The 20,498-nt window shown below is 34.9% G+C and overlaps 1 protein-coding gene across 1 annotated transcript; it reads left to right on the forward strand.

Annotated features, from left to right (window-relative positions):
- Positions 1-7,640: 7,640 nt before the first annotated feature.
- On the forward strand, positions 7,641-18,930 carry LOC147071022 (abscission/NoCut checkpoint regulator). Its single transcript, XM_085948437.1, has 6 exons — positions 7,641-7,942; positions 8,020-8,106; positions 10,543-10,628; positions 14,165-14,405; positions 15,284-15,502; positions 17,168-18,930. The coding sequence occupies exons 1-6, from the start codon at positions 7,895-7,897 to the stop codon at positions 17,270-17,272; spliced, it is 786 nt and encodes a 261-aa protein (XP_085804563.1). The 5' UTR covers positions 7,641-7,894; the 3' UTR covers positions 17,273-18,930.
- Positions 18,931-20,498: the final 1,568 nt, after the last annotated feature.

Raw genomic sequence — 20,498 nt, forward strand, 5'->3', positions numbered from 1 at the left:
TTGATATGTATAGCTTGGTCTCCATTTTCATACAGAAAAACTTGAACCAAAATTATTCCCTGTGATTTTTTAAAAAAAGTTATTGGTGAAGACAAATACAAACACTTCAAAATGATAAACACCAGAAAGGCTGTGAAGACACCCCCAAAAATTATAACTTGTTTCAATATTGTGGAGTTATTTTAAAACATCAGAAAATGAAAAGACCAGAGCAGCATTAAATTTCACTGCCATAAGGTAACAGCTTCTACTATGCAAATATACAATAATATTGATGTACCTACTACCTATGTAGGTATTCAACAGTTTTAAGAACACTAAATGATATAGAACCACAGTCTAATCACGAACCGACAATCATTTACATAATATTATTATCTCGGCAAGATGACATTGAACCATCCACATCTGTTTATTTGATCCACTGTGGTGCAGTTGAAAACTATGTATTCCGTTTAAAAAACCTACTAGAAAATTGAAGAAAAAAATTAAAAACTTTTTTTTGCAATAGTGAAACAACAGTTGTTATTAAAATAGGTACGAGTAGGTAGGTACCTAATTCGGAAAATATTATTCTTTGCAGATGATACATACTAGGAATTATCGATATTAATGGTATTATAATAATTATATAGTACCTATAGCAATTATTATATTTAACACAAAAAATATTACTCCAGTATTGGAAGATAATGACTTGTTTTTGTGTCTGCACTATGTGGTGCCAGATAATATCTCAGATGGTATTTCAGATAAATCCGGCATTCATAAGAGAAACAAGGACGATTCTGAAAGATGGATACAGAGAAATACTAAAACCTGGTTTTTTCAATTATTTTTTTAATGGTTTTTTCATATTATTTTATGTTTGTTTTTGCAAAATCACTTATTTTTCATCAATTTTCTTAGAATTGGGCTCTTATCTTCAAAATTCTAGAAGCTCGTATATTTGTGTATTCCTTCGCTGCAAGGTTCTTTTGTGATTTCACATTATTTTTCGGGTTCTGTAGACCTACTAAATTTAGGTCCCGGACCTGTAGCCCTTTTTGGAAATTCAGCCCTGCTTGTAAGGGTAAATAATTACAAATTTGGAGCACATCTGAAAACCGAACAGCTTATATTATATTGTAGACCTTGTAGGACTAATCGTTAATAAATAACCTAACATATTCTCACGAATCAGTTCTTACAACTTTAAGAACTATATACCTACATGCAATATTATCTCAATAACACGAAACGGAACGCAATTTTCAAAGAATCCACGAGCCGGAACGGTATCTTTTAGAATTTCACTAACAGGAACGGCGCTCCGGTGCGTTCCGGTCTATTTCGAGCCCTGGCTTGGTTGTATATTTAATGATGCCAATGTTTAATTTAGACCAGTGGTCCTCAGAAAGTTTTCTTGTGGTCCGCAATTTTTGGGCGTCCAAATGCTAATGCTAAAATTTTAATAAAACCTGTGCAACTGTAAGTATTTGAGCATTGTGTTTTTGTCCTTAAATATATTAGTGGTTTTACGTGACGAAATTAACTGCTATCATACGTTATTATATAATATGTTTTCCTTATACGTTAGCGGTGCGTAAAACGTTTCTAATAATTTCAGTAATCCACAGCTGTAAAAAAGCTGTTAGAAACACTGATTTCGACCATTTTAAGGGACAAATAAACATTTTAAACATAGTATAGAAGTCTGTCAGAAATTTGAATACCTGAATTGAAAACTATTTCAGTCAAACAAATAATTTAGATGGACTAAAATACCTTGTTCAGCAAGAAAAAAAAAATACCTACGCCAGAAGGGAAAAGGAATCTGACAAAATTACTGAAAAATATGTGTTTACAATAGACAATGCGTTTTGATATATCCAAAATCTAATGTGTCCAGCGCATAATTTAAAACAAAACTTGCCATTCATAATTTTACTCTCTGCAACCAAAAACGATTGATGGTCTTTGCAATGTTTTGATTGAAGTCGAAAGTGGGCTTACTGCAAATTAGCTTTCCAGTGTAATAATATGTCAATAATTTACTCTTCCTCTTCTGCCTCTTTCTACGACGACGACGACGACGACGACTATAAAACCGCTATTATGTATAGTGATGGAGCAGGGAAAAAAACCAGGAAAAAATTTAGTACTCACCAATGCTTTATTAAATTAATATTGCAATGCCACGTAATATCACCAATGTACATTAAAAAAAGGAGAAGGACCACACTCAAATTGAGGTTGAACGATTCGCTCTGTAATTGAAATGAGGTTGAGAAATAAAAAAAAACGTGTTCATGCTGATTATATAACTGCGTTTAAAGAAGCCTGGAAAAACCTAAGCCATACCATGTCACAATCTCCGCCTATAGTAATAGGGAACGACTCTACCTACGCTATGACCGGTCCCAAGCCCGGATAACGGATGAGGGTTCGTCGTAGGGTTAATCACCCAACACGGTAAAAAAAAACCCTGATTACGAACCCCGGACTCCCCATAAACCAACGACCCAAGCAAAGAATTAAGGACAAACGATTATATATACAATGTGGCACATGGAACGTACGCACTATGTTGCAGCCGGGCAAGATGGAGGAGGTTGCAATTGAATTGCATAAGTATAAAATGAGCGTGACTGTATTGCAGGGAATAAGATGGGAGGGCGCAGGTTTCATAAACAAGAGAAACTACACTTTGTATTACAGTGGATCTGCAGGTACGCAGGGTCGCTATGGAACTGGGTTCTTAATCAGCTCTGATATCCGCAGGGCAGTACTAGGATTTGAGCCAATTAGTGAGAGATTATGTAAACTTAAACTGAAAGGTACACTTTTCAATATTACGTTCATCAACGTTTATGCCCCAACTGATGATGCGACCGAGGAAATTAAGGATAGATTCTATGAAGATCTGCAGAGAGCCTGCGAAAAAGTCTTCCCACATGATGCTCTAATTGTCTTTGGAGACTTCAATGCAAAAGTTGGAAAAGATGAAGCATTTAAATAAGTAGCTGGGCAGCACAGTTTGCATCAAACGACAATCGATAATGGTGAACGTCTATGCTTTTTAGCGGCTGCAAATAATTTATTAATTAGTAGTACATGGTTTAAACATAAAAATATCCACAAAGGAACCTGGAAAATACCTGGAAGTAATACATGCAACCAAATAGAATGATCACATTCTTATATCAAAAAGAAGAGCGACAACAGTGGAGGATGTGCGCGTCTGCAGAGAAGTCAATTGCGATTCTGATCACTTCCTGGTGAGAGCAAAATTAAAACAAAAAATCTCCTTAATACTGAAAAAAGTAGGCCAGAGAAGAACTAAATGGAGAGCTGAAAAATTGAGGGATGAAGAAATTTTGGATAAATACCAGGAATCTATAGAAACAAACTTAAAAATGACTTTAATAACCGATGATGTGAATGTGGATTGGGAAAATACAAAAAACTGTGTTATCACGAGTGCCACAGAAATTCTGGGGGAAAACAAAGCAAAAATAGATGCAGGATGGTTTGATGATGATTGCAGGCAAGCACTGTTTGAAAAAAAATGAAGCAAGGAAGAAATGCCTACAAAGGGAAACTCGCCAAAATTACGAAACTTATAAAGAAAAGAGAAAAACTGCAACAAAGCTCTGTCGAGAGAAAAAGCGATTGATGCTCATGAGAATACTTCAAGACATGGAATGTCAAAGAAGAAACAATGATCCCAGAAAATTTTACAAGACTAAATCCTATCAACCCTGATTAAACTCCTGTAAGGATAGTGAAGGACAAATGCTGATCAAAAAGAAGGACATCATGGAAAGATGGAAAGGCTATTTCACAACACTTTTAAATCAGGCTTATAATAATGGTCATGAGGAAACGGAAGAAGTATTGTACCACACTGCTGAGGAATTTATTGATGAGCCTACTCTACCTGAAGTAAGAAGAGCATTAAGAACGCTGAAAAACAATAAAGCACCTGGAACCGACAGGATAACAGCCGAGCTGATAAAGACTGGTGGCCCTACACTGGAAGCAAATATCCACAAGATAATTCTCAATATTTGGAAAAAAGAAATTCTACCTGAGGAATGGAAGATGGGTATAATAATCGTGCCCATTCTGAAAAAGGGAGACAAAACAATCTGCGATAACTACAGAGGGATCACAATTCTAAACACAGCTTATAAAGTTTTCTCATCTGTACTGTATAGCAGGTTAATGATCTATGGTGAGGAAATCCTGGGAGAATACCAATGCGGCTTCCGACCAAATAGATCCACCATAGATCACATCCATCTCATGAGGCAAACTATGGAGAAAGCGCACGAATACAACCTGACACTCCACCACCTGCTTATTGATTTTAAACAAGCTTTCGCCAGTGTGAATAGGGATAAGATGCTGCAAAGCTTAAAAATACTGGGAATTCCCTTAAAACTAGTAAGGCTTATAAAGACCACACTGACGGATACTAATTACAAGCAGATCCAAACAGAGGATGATCGACCATGGTGGCACTATGAAAATAAAAGCAGAAAACGCTGGGCTGGAAATAAGCCAGTCAAAAACTAAGTATATGGTCAGCACACGCGATCAGGTACCGCTGCAGAATATAGTCATAGGACAGCATGCATATGAAGGGGTGGACAAGTTCACGTATCTCGGATCCAGCCTAAATACCCAAAATAAGACAGCAGAGGAGATAAAAATCCGCCTTATCTCCGGGAATAAATGCTGGCATGCCTGCAAGCGACTGGTGGGGTCGAAAATTCTAGGCCGAAGAAGTAAACTTCTAATTTATAAAACGATTATAAGGCCAGTGGTCACTTATGGCTGTGAGACTTGGTGCTTGACTCAAAACGAAGAAAACAAATTAGCTGTCTTCGAGCGTCCGCAAAATCTTTGGACCCACGTTGTAAAATGGGAACTACAGAATTAAAATGAACCACGAGTTGGAAGAGCTGATTGAACAGCAAACAATCATAAGACACTGTAAGTTCCAAAGACTTCGATTGGGCGGGGCATGTGGAGAGAATGCCTGAAGTTAGAGCGCCAAGGATCATGACGAAGTGGCTACCCCAACGGAAGAGACCCAGAGGCCGTCCAAGAAAGAGATGGGCTGACGCCGTAGAAATTGACTGGCTTCATATAGGAAGATCCGGTAACTGGATAAGTGTGGCGAGAGACCGGAGTGAGTGGAGAGCGGTTGTGAAGGAGGCCAAATCCCACCCCGGGATGTAGCAGCGTGGAAGAAGAAGAATATACCATGTTACATATTTATGCCATCATTTTAATAAAAAAATATTGGTGTTAGATTTTACAAATCCATAGGTACGACCAGGAGGAAAACTTATGACTTATATTCGAGCACTGCAATATAATGGATCTAATAAATGGAAATATTAAGTTAAACTGCGTTTTGGTGAAGAATAGCAAGAGCTCCCTCCAATCTCTTTGTCCCTGTACGAATAAATTAAAGTACTATTATGCAACCAAAATTCTTTGCAGCCTTCCTCAACTATATCAAGAAAGGCATGAAATAAAATAACTAAGAATACCTTCAGTTCTTGAAAACAAGTATGGTGGCTGATTATCACTAATTTTATAATAATCTGTCATTTGAAAGCTAACTCGAAAATTAAAATGAATTAAATATTATTTTGTTCATTTATGTGATGCTTATTACCCCTATTTATGCGATTTTATTGAATTTTCCAACATAATGTAGACAAGCAATAGATACTGTAAAACTTGGTGCTGTTTATTTTAATTCAAACATTGTAACTCCCAGCTCAAATCTCAAAAAAACAAAAGCAAACCATGTAACTCCTCTATATTCTATGTTAATAAATATTTTGTAAAAATTACCAGATTTACTCATTTATAACATTAAAATACTAAAAGTGTTCAAATTTCCTAAACCAGTCCGTTTTATTTTAAAACAGTTTTTTCTTCCTTCTGTGAAGTTGGTTAATACGGAGTCACAAGTTCCGCGCATTTAGTTGACGAAATGTCATTCCAATATTATCTTTTGAAGAAAATATCGTTGCATAAAAATACATTGCATTTTTCAAAAATATGCATACCAACGTAATTATTGTATTATAACTTATTTATTTCTTATTACGGATCATAAGTTAAAAACAAAAGGTACCTAAGTATACTTATTATTTACTGCGTTTTTGCTTATGAAATTAACAAAATCATAAATAAAAAGACAAATTTTAAGTTAATTAATGATTTTTTTTAAGATTTGACACTTTTGTGTATACAAAATATTAAGTTTTAAGTAATCTATTATAGACCGAAATATTTAGAGAGCATACACCGTTTTGGCTATTTTGCGAGACTCTGTTGACTGGATCTTCCAAACGGATGCGGTTGTTTTTGTTCGGGATATTTTGACGGGGTACTTAGTGAAAATGGAAATTTTTCGCGTAATTTACATGGAAAAACAATACAAAATACATGAAAAATCATGTAATTAAATTACTCAAAGGTGTGCATTTAAAAAGTGTGGAAAAAAAATGTTTGATGTTAAAACTTGACAGCCATTCAAAATCAAATTTATAGCTTAATGTAAAAGATAAAAAATTGAAAAATCATGTTAAAAGTTTAAAAAAATATATGTAATCGTATGCACTTAACAAAACAATTTTAAAGTAAATTTAATGGTTCAAGTATCAAGTCACTAAATTTAAAAAAATAATATCTCTCAAGATATAATCTCGAAATCAAAAAAAGCACGTGCACAAACGTAATCCAATAATAGACAAATTGATGACCTAATAAAAAGTTAAAAAAGTTTGTTGGGTGGTTCGACTTAACGTTCATCAAATATTTCATATCAAATATCTCACGCACTATATGAGAAAAAAATTAAAAAAGTATGCAGAATTGCGCATTAGCTATGCGACAAGAGATTTCATTAAAAAAAAATTTTTAAACCCACGCATTCAGGTTTTGCATACAAACTTAAAAATCAAATAGCGCGCTGAATACAGATGAAAAGGCAAAAAAGAATCGTGCACTAACGTTCACTACCAAGGCACTAGTGTTTACAATTTAAATTTTGAAAAAAATCCAAGTTTAGTGACACAAGTATCCAGCATTTAGCTGGGTCACCCAAATTGAAATCTGAATAACCCCCTTAATGTGCGTGCACAAACGAAAGAAACGCGTGCACAAACGTGCACTAACGATGCACAAACGAATGCACACAAAAAAGTTGAAATTTCAACATTGGGTGACCCAACGTTTAGCTGGAACACCCAATTTGAAATTGGAATTTTTCGGTTATTATAGGTGCACAAACGAAAAAAAATCGTGCACAAACGTGCACTAACGATGCACAAACAAACGCACCCAAAAAAAATTGGAGTTTTAACATTGGGTGATCCTGGTAAATGGACCTATGAATGACATACGTTTAATTATCAAAATTACGATAAAAATATACGTAAATCTACGTAGGTACTATAGTTTTAAATCCGCGAAAAATATAAAATTCTATAATTTAACGCAAATATGCCAGAAATACTATAATTTTGAAGGATTCGAGACGAGAAATGCTCCTGTACTATAGTTTTTTCAGAAATACTAGGTATATTTTTTTACCATTTTTTAGTATAATAATCAACATAGAAAAAGATGTCAACACTGGGCAACACATAAAATTCTGACTGTCAAAAGTGTCAAAACAAAATTATGTTTATCGGTGAAAGACGATAATCGTTTGCCGCTTTATTATTGAACAAGTCTAAAATAACCCATGAAAACATTTAGAAACTAAACAACCATTCCTCTGACGTAAATGTTGATTCGTGTCATAAAAAATTGAAAATTGTTCTTACATCTAAATTCTGACGCAATTTCAACGGCCACTATTTTACACCTTAAACAAATGTCCTGCAACGGTTGCGCAAACAAATTTACTGTTTTCAAATCGGAGGTAACACAATATTACAATAATTAGATTCTCTATTGAATAAGGTCATGATATAGTGTTGATATGGAAATTGTTTTTAGCGTGGATGCCCTGGTTGTGGATTTGGATATTGCAGCAAGTGTTTGAACAACGAGATATTCGTAAACAAACTTAATAAGAAAGCGAAGGTATGTATTCAATTCTTCTTTTTTTGGGGTGCTACGGTTCCGGATGTACATGGACCTTGACCACTTAAAGCATACTCCTCCTGTCTGATCTGTGTTACACTCTCATACAGTTATTTTTTAAAAACAAAACATTAGAACATAACAAATTAGAGTCTGAGACATTCACAACATGACATTTAAATTGCAAAAAAACACCTCTTACGACCGAAAAATGCTAACACCGGCCGCCGTCATTAACTGTCACGTTAGTTTTTTAGAGTAGGTATACAACGAGAAAATAAGAAAAAGAAAAATAAAAACATAAACAAGTTAAACAATAAAATAGAATTTCAAAAACAAGATACTCAGAATCTTACTCGTAACGTAAAACACTCGTTAAGCGAAACAATTTTTCCCATATAAATTAATGGAAAATACGATAATGCGTTCCATGCTGATTTGCAACATTTATTCGAAGAAGATTACTTATTACTACGTTTTTATTAGCTCGTATCTTGTTTGTCCAATACAAATTTTTTCTTGTTTGTCCAAGATTTGTATTGGACGATTAAAGATTTTTAACTAACTTCCCGACTAGCTAGACGTTTGAAACTTTTAGAATATATCAGAACACGACGACAATGCATTCTTTTAATACATTTAGCCATGTTTAAGCAGAATTGAATTCATTTTCAGTTAATTCTGTTTGTATGGAAAGTTATTTCGGAAAAAATTTGTAAAAAGTAAAAACTATTAAGTATTGGTTGCTAAGCGGGTCCTAGCAACTAAATTATTAATATTATATACATGCGTTACTATGGAAATCAATATGAAATGTCAAAATGACATTTCAGTATTCTATAATATTTATTCAGTATTTCTATCAAGTACAAAAAAAAGTATTTATTAACGGCCCACATGCTCGTCGTAGGTCAAAATTGAGTTTTTCAATTATAGTTTGTCAATTTATGGCTACGGCCATATGTTGTAGCTTAACCACTGGGGAATGACAAAAGAAATGGCGTATTTAAAAAAAACACTACCTTATTCTTAGGTCAATAATTATTATAAAGCAATCATTATTCATACGATGTTTATCACACTTGAATGGTCAAATACATAGCTTATAATAAGTATCTTTAGAATCATCTTCAAATGTGTTAATCTTGCCGATTTTTTGAATAATAAAATGCCTAATTCTTGTCAAATTTGGGATCACAGAGATTATCAATATAATTTTTTATCGTAAATATTTTACTAAAATTATCTCGTCGTAAATTATACTAATGGTTTCATAAATGCGATTAAAAATTAATAAATGTAAAAAATCTTAACACCACTGCACATTCATGTACTGAAATATGACTATATTCTAAAACATTAGAGCGAGAGGTTTAAAAGAATACTATATTATGTAACAAAAATACTTTATGCAGTCATCAAATGTTTGAAATAAATATAAAGGATAATAAGGCTTCAAAATTATATAAATAGATTATCTATAACGTTTAAGGAGTGTCCAGGATCATGGTTTGAAAATACAATAAAAACTCAATTTTGACCTACGACGAGCATGTCCCCCCTTAATACATAGAATTGTCAAGTTTATATGATTCAACAGAAAATTTAAACAAGTGGTTTATAAAAAGTTCTTTTTATCTTGTAATTATTATTATTTAAGAATTAATGACAATAACTAATTCTTTTTTACTAGAAAGCTGTCTAGAGACATTTGTTTTTGCCGACGCATCGAAATTTGGTGAAACTGTGACACAGCATTATCATTGAATAAATTTGTAGTGCACATAGCCACCGCCTTATTAGGGTGATGCTTCTCAATATACGACGCAACAGTTTCCCATGCTTTCAGCATTTTTCATATTGCGCCAGGAGATTGTTGCTCTGCTACCTTTCCTCCTCCACTGACAAACTCTTCTCCACAACTTGTTGCTGTGAAACACAGTTCAACTCCATAAGCTCGTCTGCGTCACTCGTTATGTGAAATGTCGCTCGTTAAGGGAGCCATTTTTTACAATTTATTTTGCTCGTTATGAGATGTTCTACTGTACACGCCACATCACTGAAAATGTCTATGTCTCCGGGGAGCACATTGATTAATCTCGTAGCCCTTGCTAAGAGTGCCCGATAAGTCTGACACGAGAAAACATTTCTGATCCGGAAGAGGTCACGGCTGCGACCACGTAGGTAATTAATTGATGGGCGCATAAAACGCTGGCGAGTCTTTCAAGACTTACCGCTGAGCCACCGAAATTGAATTCAAATGTTCAAAATTACCTGCATATAATCGGCAGAGACTAGGACAGTGCAGAGTCCTTGCGGCAGACAGATGTTTTCTGGAAACCATCAAAACCGATTTTGGGTTATGGCTTAGTAGATGATACTTGAGCTGCTTTGTTGCACGTTATTCACGTTAACTATTATATTCTGTTATTTCAGGTCTGTTATAAGTGCAAAATGTCCAGCGAGAGTGCAACAACTGATGCAGGTCCGTCTCTTATTGAACCGCCGAAGGCATATTTACGGTAAATACCGGTTCATTACATTTTAATATTTAATATCTCAGGTCGTCACTTGATAAAATATTAATTTCATGAGCTCCCAGTTATAAATTTGCGTTACTGCAGGTTGTGAATTCTCGACTTATTTATATTCTCAAAATTCAATTATAATTAATACTTTGGACGCGGAAGACGCACACGGTGCGTAATGACCAGGCGGCCGATCGATGTAATTAACGTGCATTTTAAAGGGTGCAATTAAAATCTCATTATCTCTTCAACAGCGAAAGCGTTAATAAATATTTGTTTGTTTTAACAAATTCGAGACTGTCTTTTTCCTTTCTCAAGATTCTTGAAAATGATGATAAAAAAAAAAAATTATTCAAGGGAAAATCTTACATTTATATTAAAAATGGATTAAAATCAATACATAATGAAGTGCGAACGTTTAGAACTTTGTTTTCAGTGCCTTCAGCCAATTGGAATTTTTCCTTTGAGAGCCATTCAAAACCTTTTTCTAGATTTTAGTTATGCTGCTGTTTTCGGTGCTGTCAATTGAAATTTTTCTTTTCTTTGTCCCCCAATCTGTATGTATAGGCATACAGTAAATCAGTATACAGTAGCACCATGGGCACTATAAAAGTGCCTTGCTTTGCAGTTGTAGTGGTATTGTTGAAACAGGCATCACAGCAAGCAATTCCAATACACCCGCAAATTGCTCATGGTGTATTCTCTATCCTTCTTCTTTAATCATGTTTGCCCCTTAGTCGGTAAACATGGACGCCACACAACGCCTCCGAGAATCCTTGTCATTGGCCAGTCTTCTTGCGTCATTTACAGATACACTACATACATATTTTTCGGATATTCTCGGACTTTCCAAATTATAGACTACTTCCGACAGAGATATATAAATGAGAGAGGACAAATGTTCTGGTAGAAGACACCTAGTCAAATAACCTAATCTGGAGTTATTTGACCTTGAGGAATATCAAAGTGGTCTTTCGCAATAAAAATGTAAAGTCGACGATGGATGTTTGGAGTAGTTGAAGTCACAACTTTGACAATAGGTGAGGTGGATGAACGATGGAGGAGTGAAGAACTGAAGTCTGAGGATGATGTGTGTTTATTTGCGGTTTGTCAACTACAGTTTACATGACAGACAATATTACACAATATAAAGATAGCCCGAGGCAGAGTGACAGTTACACGATTGAGATACAATGAGGAGACAGTTTAGTCTTCGACGCGACTTATAATAAATGTTGCCGATCTGTAAAGTGCTTGCAAGTAAATTAAAGTAATTCGATTGTGTGAAAAATGTATGGAAGGAAAATGCATATACTAAATAATATTACTTTGAGAATAGAGAGAGAGAGAGACACTGCTAGGTTTTCACAGAACCATCGATTGCCACTGATGTCAAAATAAGAAATATGTTGTTATATTCCAAATATTTTATTTTCTCGAATACAGTCCTCAAATTCGTACTTATGCGATTTAAAAAAATATGTTTGAAAAACTTTGTTTCTCCGCGCTTATGTTTACATAAAATATTTGTACATAATATGAGTGTGCAAACTGAAAAAAATTGAATCTAAATCTAGAATAAGAGGATTTCATCAATTTAATCAACAGTTATTCAACAAAAATGAGCAACGAAGTTCTGACAGAACTCGAGGACCTAAGAAAAGAAGACTTCTTTTCAAAAAAACAGCAAGAAAATGAACAACCGAAGCAATTTGAAACCAATAAGATGGCTGAATATTTAAATATGATCGGAAATGGATTAGCTGGCTTGGAGCCACAAGACCTTGATCCAGAATGATTTGCGAAAGTTTCAAAAGCAGTGAATGATGCTATTGCATGCTACATAGGTTGCCGTTTATATTTCGGGGATTTGCAACACTGGTGTTGCTAGGTGCAATTTGACTTCTGTATTTTAAAGTTTGACATTTTTAACGACAAAAGTACTCAGAACGTTTTAGCAAACGGACGCTTTTTATTTTTTTTAAATTCATTTGAAAAATTTATCTCGGCCAAAAAATGGAATTAACTCGTGAAAATTTTCTTGCGATTATTTTTAACAACTTTCGACATGGATTAACACGGGAACAGTGCATCGCTGAACTTAATGCTTTATATGGAGATAAAGCACCATCAAAAACTACGATATATCGCTGATTTAGCGAATTTTATCGTGGCTGTCGTTCACTCACAGACAAGCCGCGTGAAGGTCGTCCAAAATCAGTTATTTCTCTAGAAAACATCGATGCTGTGCGTGAACTGATATTGCAAGATCGTCATGTGACATACCGTGAGAATTAGGCATCTCTGGGCATTAGTAACACTAGCGTGTATATGATCTTGCATAAATATTTAGACGTAAGGAAGCTATGTTCGCGTTGGATCCTGCATAATTTGACAATCGCACAAAAAGAGGCGCGTGTCGATTGGTGCAATGAAATGCCCAAAAAATACGATTGAGGTGCTTCAAAAATCATTAATAAGATTGTTACAGGTGACGAATCTTAGATCTATGCGTATGAGCCCGAAAGTAAACAGCAGTCGACCGTATGGGTCTTCCAAAATGAGTTTAAACCAACAAAAGTTGCTTGCGCTCGAAACACTTCGAAGCAAATGGTCGCCTGTTAATTCAGAAAAACGGGCCATGTCGCAACTGTACCTTTAGGGAATCATAAAACAGTCAATTCTGAATGGAACACAACCATTTGTTTTCCAGAAGTTTTTGGTGAAATGAGGAAAAGCAACTGTCGGCATCAAATCATCCTTTATCAAGACAATGCGAGCTCTCACACATCGGCTCAAACAAGCGCCTATTTGAGCACTCAAAACATCAAATTGATGGGTCATCCGCCATACAGACCCGAGTTGGCACCAAATGATTTCTTTTTATTCCCGATAGCCAAAGATAAATTGCGTGGTCAACGATTTTCTACACCAGAAGAGGTTGATGCATTCAAAAACCATGTTTTGGAGTTACCTTCTACAAAGTGGCAAAATTGCTTTCCAGATTGGTTCAAACGCATGGAAAATTGTATAAATTGTCGTGGAGAATATTTCGAAAAACAATAAAACTGTTTTTATTGTAAAAAAATTCGTTTTTGTTTGTTATTCCCGAAATATAAACGGCTACCCTCGTATATTATCATTCATGAAGAAAATAAAAAGACTACAAGGCAAACAACACTGGACCAGTTGTACATTAATAAGTAGTTTGCATTTAAATGTATGTATGCAGAACTTATGTACATATGGATCTGAATAAATAATAATAAATAACGATGTTTTCTTAAGTGTATGTCCATTTTATTTTAACCTATCCTTATAAAAACTTTATTATTTTAAAAATTGCATGTTTTATTACGCGATTTTTCGATTTGCATGAAAATTTTCAGAACGAATTAATCACGTAAATTGAGGACTTGCTATATGTATCTTTTATTTGTTGTCTTGGAATAGCAATAAAGGATCGTTCGAGAATATGTCCACTTTTACAGAATGTTGAAAACATGTTAATATTGTATTTATTATTGTAGGCGGCTGGAAAGTTTGGATCACCCGTCCAAGCCCCCTATAACGTTGTACAAACAAGACCGATTACAACAGCTGAAGAGAGGCTTGTCCGAGGCTGATTGTGAGATCGCCGAAAGACTCGGAAAGCTGAAAGAGGAAAGAATGAAAATGTGCAACATGCCTGAAGTCACCGGTGTTTCTGACGACGACATAAGGGACAGATTGGCCAAGTTAAGAGATGCACCGATGGCCTCTACAGCTAAGGTGAACACATTGAAAGTAACAAATTGAAAAAGAATTTCATTTTCTCATATCATTGTCGGCAACCAATTTCTGGTACCTATTATTCTTAATTTTTACATTTGTCAATATGTTAAAAAACTTCTATCAGTTCTACCAGTATTCATATATTATTGCACTCTGGCTTTTCCGCATTTTGTTGCAATAGGCCATATTTTAAGATTATATTCTTAAATTCTATTCTATTCCGGTCATGAATAGCGTGACTGATAATTTTATCAATTCATTTTACACCTAATATGTTGAAGTAAACCTTCTTGGATAGAGATGGAATCTGAACATATAATTGAAAGTGATGGCAAAAAGGACTCCAAACACAATCCAAGTTCTTTTTGTTTTTTGCATACAAAAGTGACACTCTAACTGAAATTGAATTCAGTGATTTTAATTCTCCTATAAATCTGAGTCATTTATGTTGACAGCTGTCAGAATATGAACCCATCTTCAGAATGGTCGACTTAACAAAAGAAACTTTTGTTTTGCACCAATTACATTAAAAGACTCATAATAGAAAGTAAAAAAAATATACTTCGGGCTGCTCTGGGATTTGAATCCGGGACCTCTCGCACCCGAAGTGAAAAGTTATATAATTACGATTAAAATTAATAATTAATTCCACAGATTGGCGTACCTATTTAGTATTACGCTTTTATTAATGAGATGACTTCTAGAAATATTATGTCAAAAAATTCATGCTTCATTTAATTTTTATCAAAAAAAAAGTATTCGTTTATATTCCTCATTGAACATACACAATTTGGAACAACTTCAGAGACATACAAATGGGACTCACTCGAGTTCGCAACGGCAATTGTCAATCAGATATTCTGTCAACTCGGCAGGCGTACACTCCGGCAGTTGACACGCGCACCGACCAAGAAAAATCTGACGATCTCCTGAAGCAGTATATGGAAGAGTGCCAAATATCGGAGAACAGTGCAGTCCCGAGTGATGACATCCAGAAGAGACTGAACGTACTGAAAGGGATTCCAGCCGACGCAACCAATAATGCCATGGCGATAGACGACAACATGACCGAAGAAGAAAGAGTCGTCAAACAAGTAAGGCCAACCGACCTGACCATTTGCACAAGTATACAATACCGATGATGATAAATGAATAAATGATGACCCCAGTACAACAGGTTTTACGACTTATAGCGATTCTATAATATGATCGAATACAGTGAGGAAACCATCGGGTTCATGGTATAGATCAGCATTTTTTCCTAAATGAAGTTCCGTAAGATAATATTAAGGCTTCCGAAAGGGTTGCTGGTTTTCATTTGACAAAGGGATTGAAAAAGACTAGCCAAAAATATTTCAATCTACATATTCTAATAATAAAATTGTTGTGTCTGGCTGTCTGTCATTTATTTGATTATAACTCGAAAACCTATAAAAACATTGATGATACTTGCAAAGCTTATAGATTAATTAGATTTTGGTACCATTTCGATTGTCAGTATTTCAAAAGATATCTCTTGAAAATAATCCACTAGCAATATAGGTCTACACGCCTAAAAATTGAAGAATTCTGTCAATAATTTGCAATAATTTGAAGTGAAATGTGGGTAGAGAAGCATACGCCTAGAAACTGGACAACTATCATTTTTTTTAAACCATGTCTGTTCCTAAGAAGATCATATGGGCCACTACAGAGTGGTTATTGTTATTTTTACGAGAAATGGAAGTTAGCCATTTGCTCAACCTAATAGGTCCATACACATATTGAAAAACATTAATTTTATTTTGTGTTGCAAGATGCGGGATTCGAACCCGGGATACACGACATTACAGGCTGATGCATTTTCAGCTCGGCTATTATCAACTAGGTGGAAAGCCCATCCAAGGATATACTAAAAAAAATATATGAGTATATATGAAGCGCTTAGTTGCAAAACACCCTAAAATGATTTTAGCTAGTTTTGAGAAAAATGAGGAAAACTCATATCCATTAAATCTGTGAACTTTATGTATTTATTATTTAATTCGTACATTTTAAAGAGTATTTTGGCTTATCCATTTTAGGGGTATTTGAAAAGCACACCAACCATTTTAGCGGGTTTTTAAATTTACCCTAATTTTTGATCATACGTATTGACGGTTTTTGGCGTTTTTTAAAGTTCAATCTTTAGCCATCATATAGGTAACAAAAATATCTATCTAAATACATATCTAACTCAAATTTTTTCAAAAACCGTTTTACGGGGATTTGAAACGCGCTTCATATATTCTTTTAAACACTAAAACAGGCCATGAGGTCCAATGACAGTAGTGTAGTTAGTAATAGAAGTGAAACAATTACAAACACGCAGACTTTGAGAAAATCATATAAAATATATTGTGACCTCACCAGGTCGAACCTGGAGCCCCCGGGTGAAAGGTCAGTGTCTTACATACTGAACTGCGCATGGACTACTGGACTACTCGACCGCCACTGAGGGTCTAAAATACTTGTCAATTATTATTAGGAACATTATGCCAGTATCATGGTCTGGATTCAAATATGTTGAAAACAACACGCCAATTCAACCTTGTCAATGAGGTTCGAACCTGCTTCCACAGGAACATTATTGAATATTGAAATAGAAACGCGGTGTACTAACTTTTAATCCACAGATTGCAGGCGAATTTAATCTAAAGTCTTGTAGATTTACCGATTTGACATTTTTAAGGCAATGAATATTTTCAATGTCTACAATATGTGAATTAATTTTGTGGCAGGTCCTGGCGACGGTGAGCGACGATGAAGGTTGCAGTGATGACTCTGCAATGTCATCTGAGGAACTGACGCCTGAAGAAAAAACTTCCGAAGATGAGAGTCTTTGAATAGTACCATTCAATATAAGAATTCATACGTAGTTGATTCAAATAATATGTCCAAATTTCGTTTGCATTTATTTAATGGCCAAATTACATCTCTTGACCCAACTCTGGATTATACAATATCATCATTGTCTTTAAATCTATCACTGGAGAAGTTGTCAACATTTCTACTTGGGATTGTCTGAAATTGATAAGAAACAAACGTAAATATAAACTTTCAATTTTAGTCTTAATTTAGGCATTGTGATATTTTCTAAATACATGAATTTTCTTTTCCATTGCGTCAGGGATTTCAATGGCTACGAACAAAGTGTTGCTCCAGAAGTTAGCAAAAGCATCACCATTTCCTCAGCTTGTAAGATCTCATTGTAATTGCATTTTAGTAACATCACTCTTCATATCCTTTGCCGCATCATTGAGGATGTTGATCACTGAAATAACATGCATAGCCAAGAATTTTCTTCCATCTAGAACAATCCTGCGCTGTACCTGATCTTGCTGCTTCAATCATTGTAAGTTCAGTCACTTTCTTGATGATGTCGCTACATCAGGAAGGCTCACGCCGACGCAATCTTTCTTCGACGCCACCAGAGATCACTCTTCTCTCTAAGCTGCTCGGATCTCTTACTGTGTGACAGACGAATTGGAGAACGTGTCTCTTGCGTAAAATGTGTAGTAACATGTCTCGCATGAAAACATGTTTTTATGACTTGGTCAACAGAAATCCTCATTTGACCATATAATATATTATATTGTGTTGAGTGCACCCAATCATATTTCACAAACTTGCTGTAGGGGGGAGATGTTTGCCTTACGCAGTCTTTGAGAAAGATCAAATTTGCTTCCATGGGGATAGTTGATCATCTCCGTATAAGAAGGTTAGTGTAGATGTTACCAAAAAGCTTCTGGATTTGAGCCTTGTTTTGCACATATGTCACCGTGCATAACATATTGTGAATCCTTCTATTTTTTAATTTAAATATATATGTAAGTATTAGTTTTATGTACTGTATATCTCGTAATATAATATATTATGTAGTGTAATTACGCTACCATTTAAGTAATTGAAGTACTCTAAAGTCCTCGTAGCATATGACGGTGGCGCCACATGAAATGACCCAATCGGATTGAGGTAAATGTTGTATTCACCACAACCCTCACAACGGACTGAATACTTTCATTTTTATGACGTCAGTTGGCATACGTTGAGGCTGGTAAAATTTGACCATTGCACAAGCTACCTCCTATTTTCAAATTAAGATATGGCTTCTTCAGTATGTTATTGATGTTTTGTCTTAAGGCTACGTCACCATAGTAAATCATTATTAGATTTTTGTATTTAGAGAGTCGGCGATGAAAGATTGGACATTTCGCTACCCTCATGCTGAACTAGCGTAAGCTTAATAACCAAAGGATCAGTTCCAACACTGTGATCTGTAATCAATCGAAGTCGTTCCTAACTAACCTGAGTGGATTTTTGTCAGTTTGGCTTGACCTGCGTTAAAATGAATGTTTCTTCATGTAGCCTAAATATCTAGAATACTATGTTATTGTAAATGCCTGTTTCGAATTATTATTTATAACCATCATAATGATAATATGACATAATTAATTATAATTATGTAAAAAGAGTTGAAATAAGACAATTCTCAGAGATAACGAATAAAAGAAAAATTTCAAAATATATATTCTATTGGCAACTTGTTAGTTTGGCTAGTTCTGCGTGAAGGTTGGGGCTCCACGATTACTTCCTGCGCACTATAAAAGTTGGTTACTACCATTTTTGTGTTGTTTCAGGTCTTTTTGCTAGTAAACCGTTCATCAACCACTATTTTTTTTTAATTTTTCAATGAGCTTTAGTCAAAATTTGCTGATAATTTTAATGTTTTATCGTTGTTTTAGATGCTGAATGGAGCCTTTTGTGATTTCCTATAAAAATCGCTAAAGACAGTTTCAATCTGACATCAATGATACTTCTTATTCTTTTTCGGCCATGTCTGCCACACGGTGCATCCGAGAATCCCTGTCGCTCGATAGTATTCAACGGCCTTCCAGGACACTGGAATCCGATTGGCTTGAAGAAGTGGCAAGCCAGGTTTAGATTCTCTTCTGGCATCCGCAGCACGTGGTTGAGTCAGGTCCAACGAGGCCAACACTCTCAGCGTGATGAGAAGCTGCTTGGTTTCTTCTCTTATCTCCCCGTTACTCCTAAAGTCATACCACTGCACACCCAGTATCCGTCGCAAACATCTGTTCTCAAAGGTCAGTATACGGTTGCTCTGAGCCTTCGGTGCCATGAAAGTAATAAATACGATAGTTTCTCGTCTCTCGTTTCAATTCTCTATGAAAATTAGTGGTCCTTCCTCAACTATCACATTCATATGTTTAGGCTCTTTTCTTCAACATCTGCTTGTAAAAAAATATTCCATTTGGAGTCCTAACTGTTCTTGGCAGTTCATGGATGTCACCAACTTTGAGACCGATGGCTTCAAATGTGCCTATGGCATTAAATTTGTGTTGTAGAGATTTTTTAGAGCTGAATTTTTGCATTCACTTTCGCGTCAGCTAAAAAGCCTTTGATGTTCTAAGCAATGTAATTTTAAAAAATTTATTGGCTAAAGTGACTATTTTAAATGCAGCTAATTTATAAATTTGGAGAATGGATGAAATATCAACTGTTTATGGTTTTTAAAACTGTTTATTTAACCTTTACTTATCGTTAGATATACATGGTGCTTGCCACGGCCTGATTTTTTAAATTATAGGCTGAGGATTAAACAAGTAAAAGTGACATGCGACTTAAAATGAGTTAAAAGTATTTTTTCATCACACAGTTATCTATTTATTAAAAAGGATTCCAACATCTAATTACTGCTTTGAATGGAAACTTATAAGCATTCTATTTCTACCGTAGGATTACAATTCACTGTGTATAAAATGTTATTTTCATTGCAACGTATATAATTTTAATGTTTTTGCCTAATATGTATGTAACCCTTCAGAGATTAAATATCAAACAGTTGTTATCAATATGTCTTATATTTCTTGTGAAATAAGGGATCATTTGAGAACAAGGCCTCATTTATAGAATGTGGTAAACAGTAATTATGTAGAATTTAAAAATCACATTTACTTTTTAGTCGATTCAGCCCCATAATTTATTATATATCGTTAAGGTTAATTCTGTTGTAAAACAACTCAATTTTTTCCTATAGATTGCTGTATTGGC

This window comes from Rhyacophila brunnea, unplaced genomic scaffold (genome assembly GCF_057557595.1).
Source record: "Rhyacophila brunnea isolate RB1 unplaced genomic scaffold, BYU_Rbru_1.0 scaffold_20, whole genome shotgun sequence".
NCBI classification, from domain to species: domain Eukaryota; kingdom Metazoa; phylum Arthropoda; class Insecta; order Trichoptera; family Rhyacophilidae; genus Rhyacophila; species Rhyacophila brunnea.

Bases quoted from the DNA above. Each gene is read 5' to 3' on its own strand.
- LOC147071022 (XM_085948437.1), top strand. From the start codon at position 7,895: ATGTCCTGCAACGGTTGCGCAAACAAATTTACTGTTTTCAAATCGGAG. The intron at 7,943-8,019 runs GTAACACAATAT...AATTGTTTTTAG, and splicing joins TTACTGTTTTCAAATCGGAG to CGTGGATGCCCTGGTTGTGG. The intron at 14,406-15,283 runs GTGAACACATTG...TCAACTCGGCAG, and splicing joins CGATGGCCTCTACAGCTAAG to GCGTACACTCCGGCAGTTGA.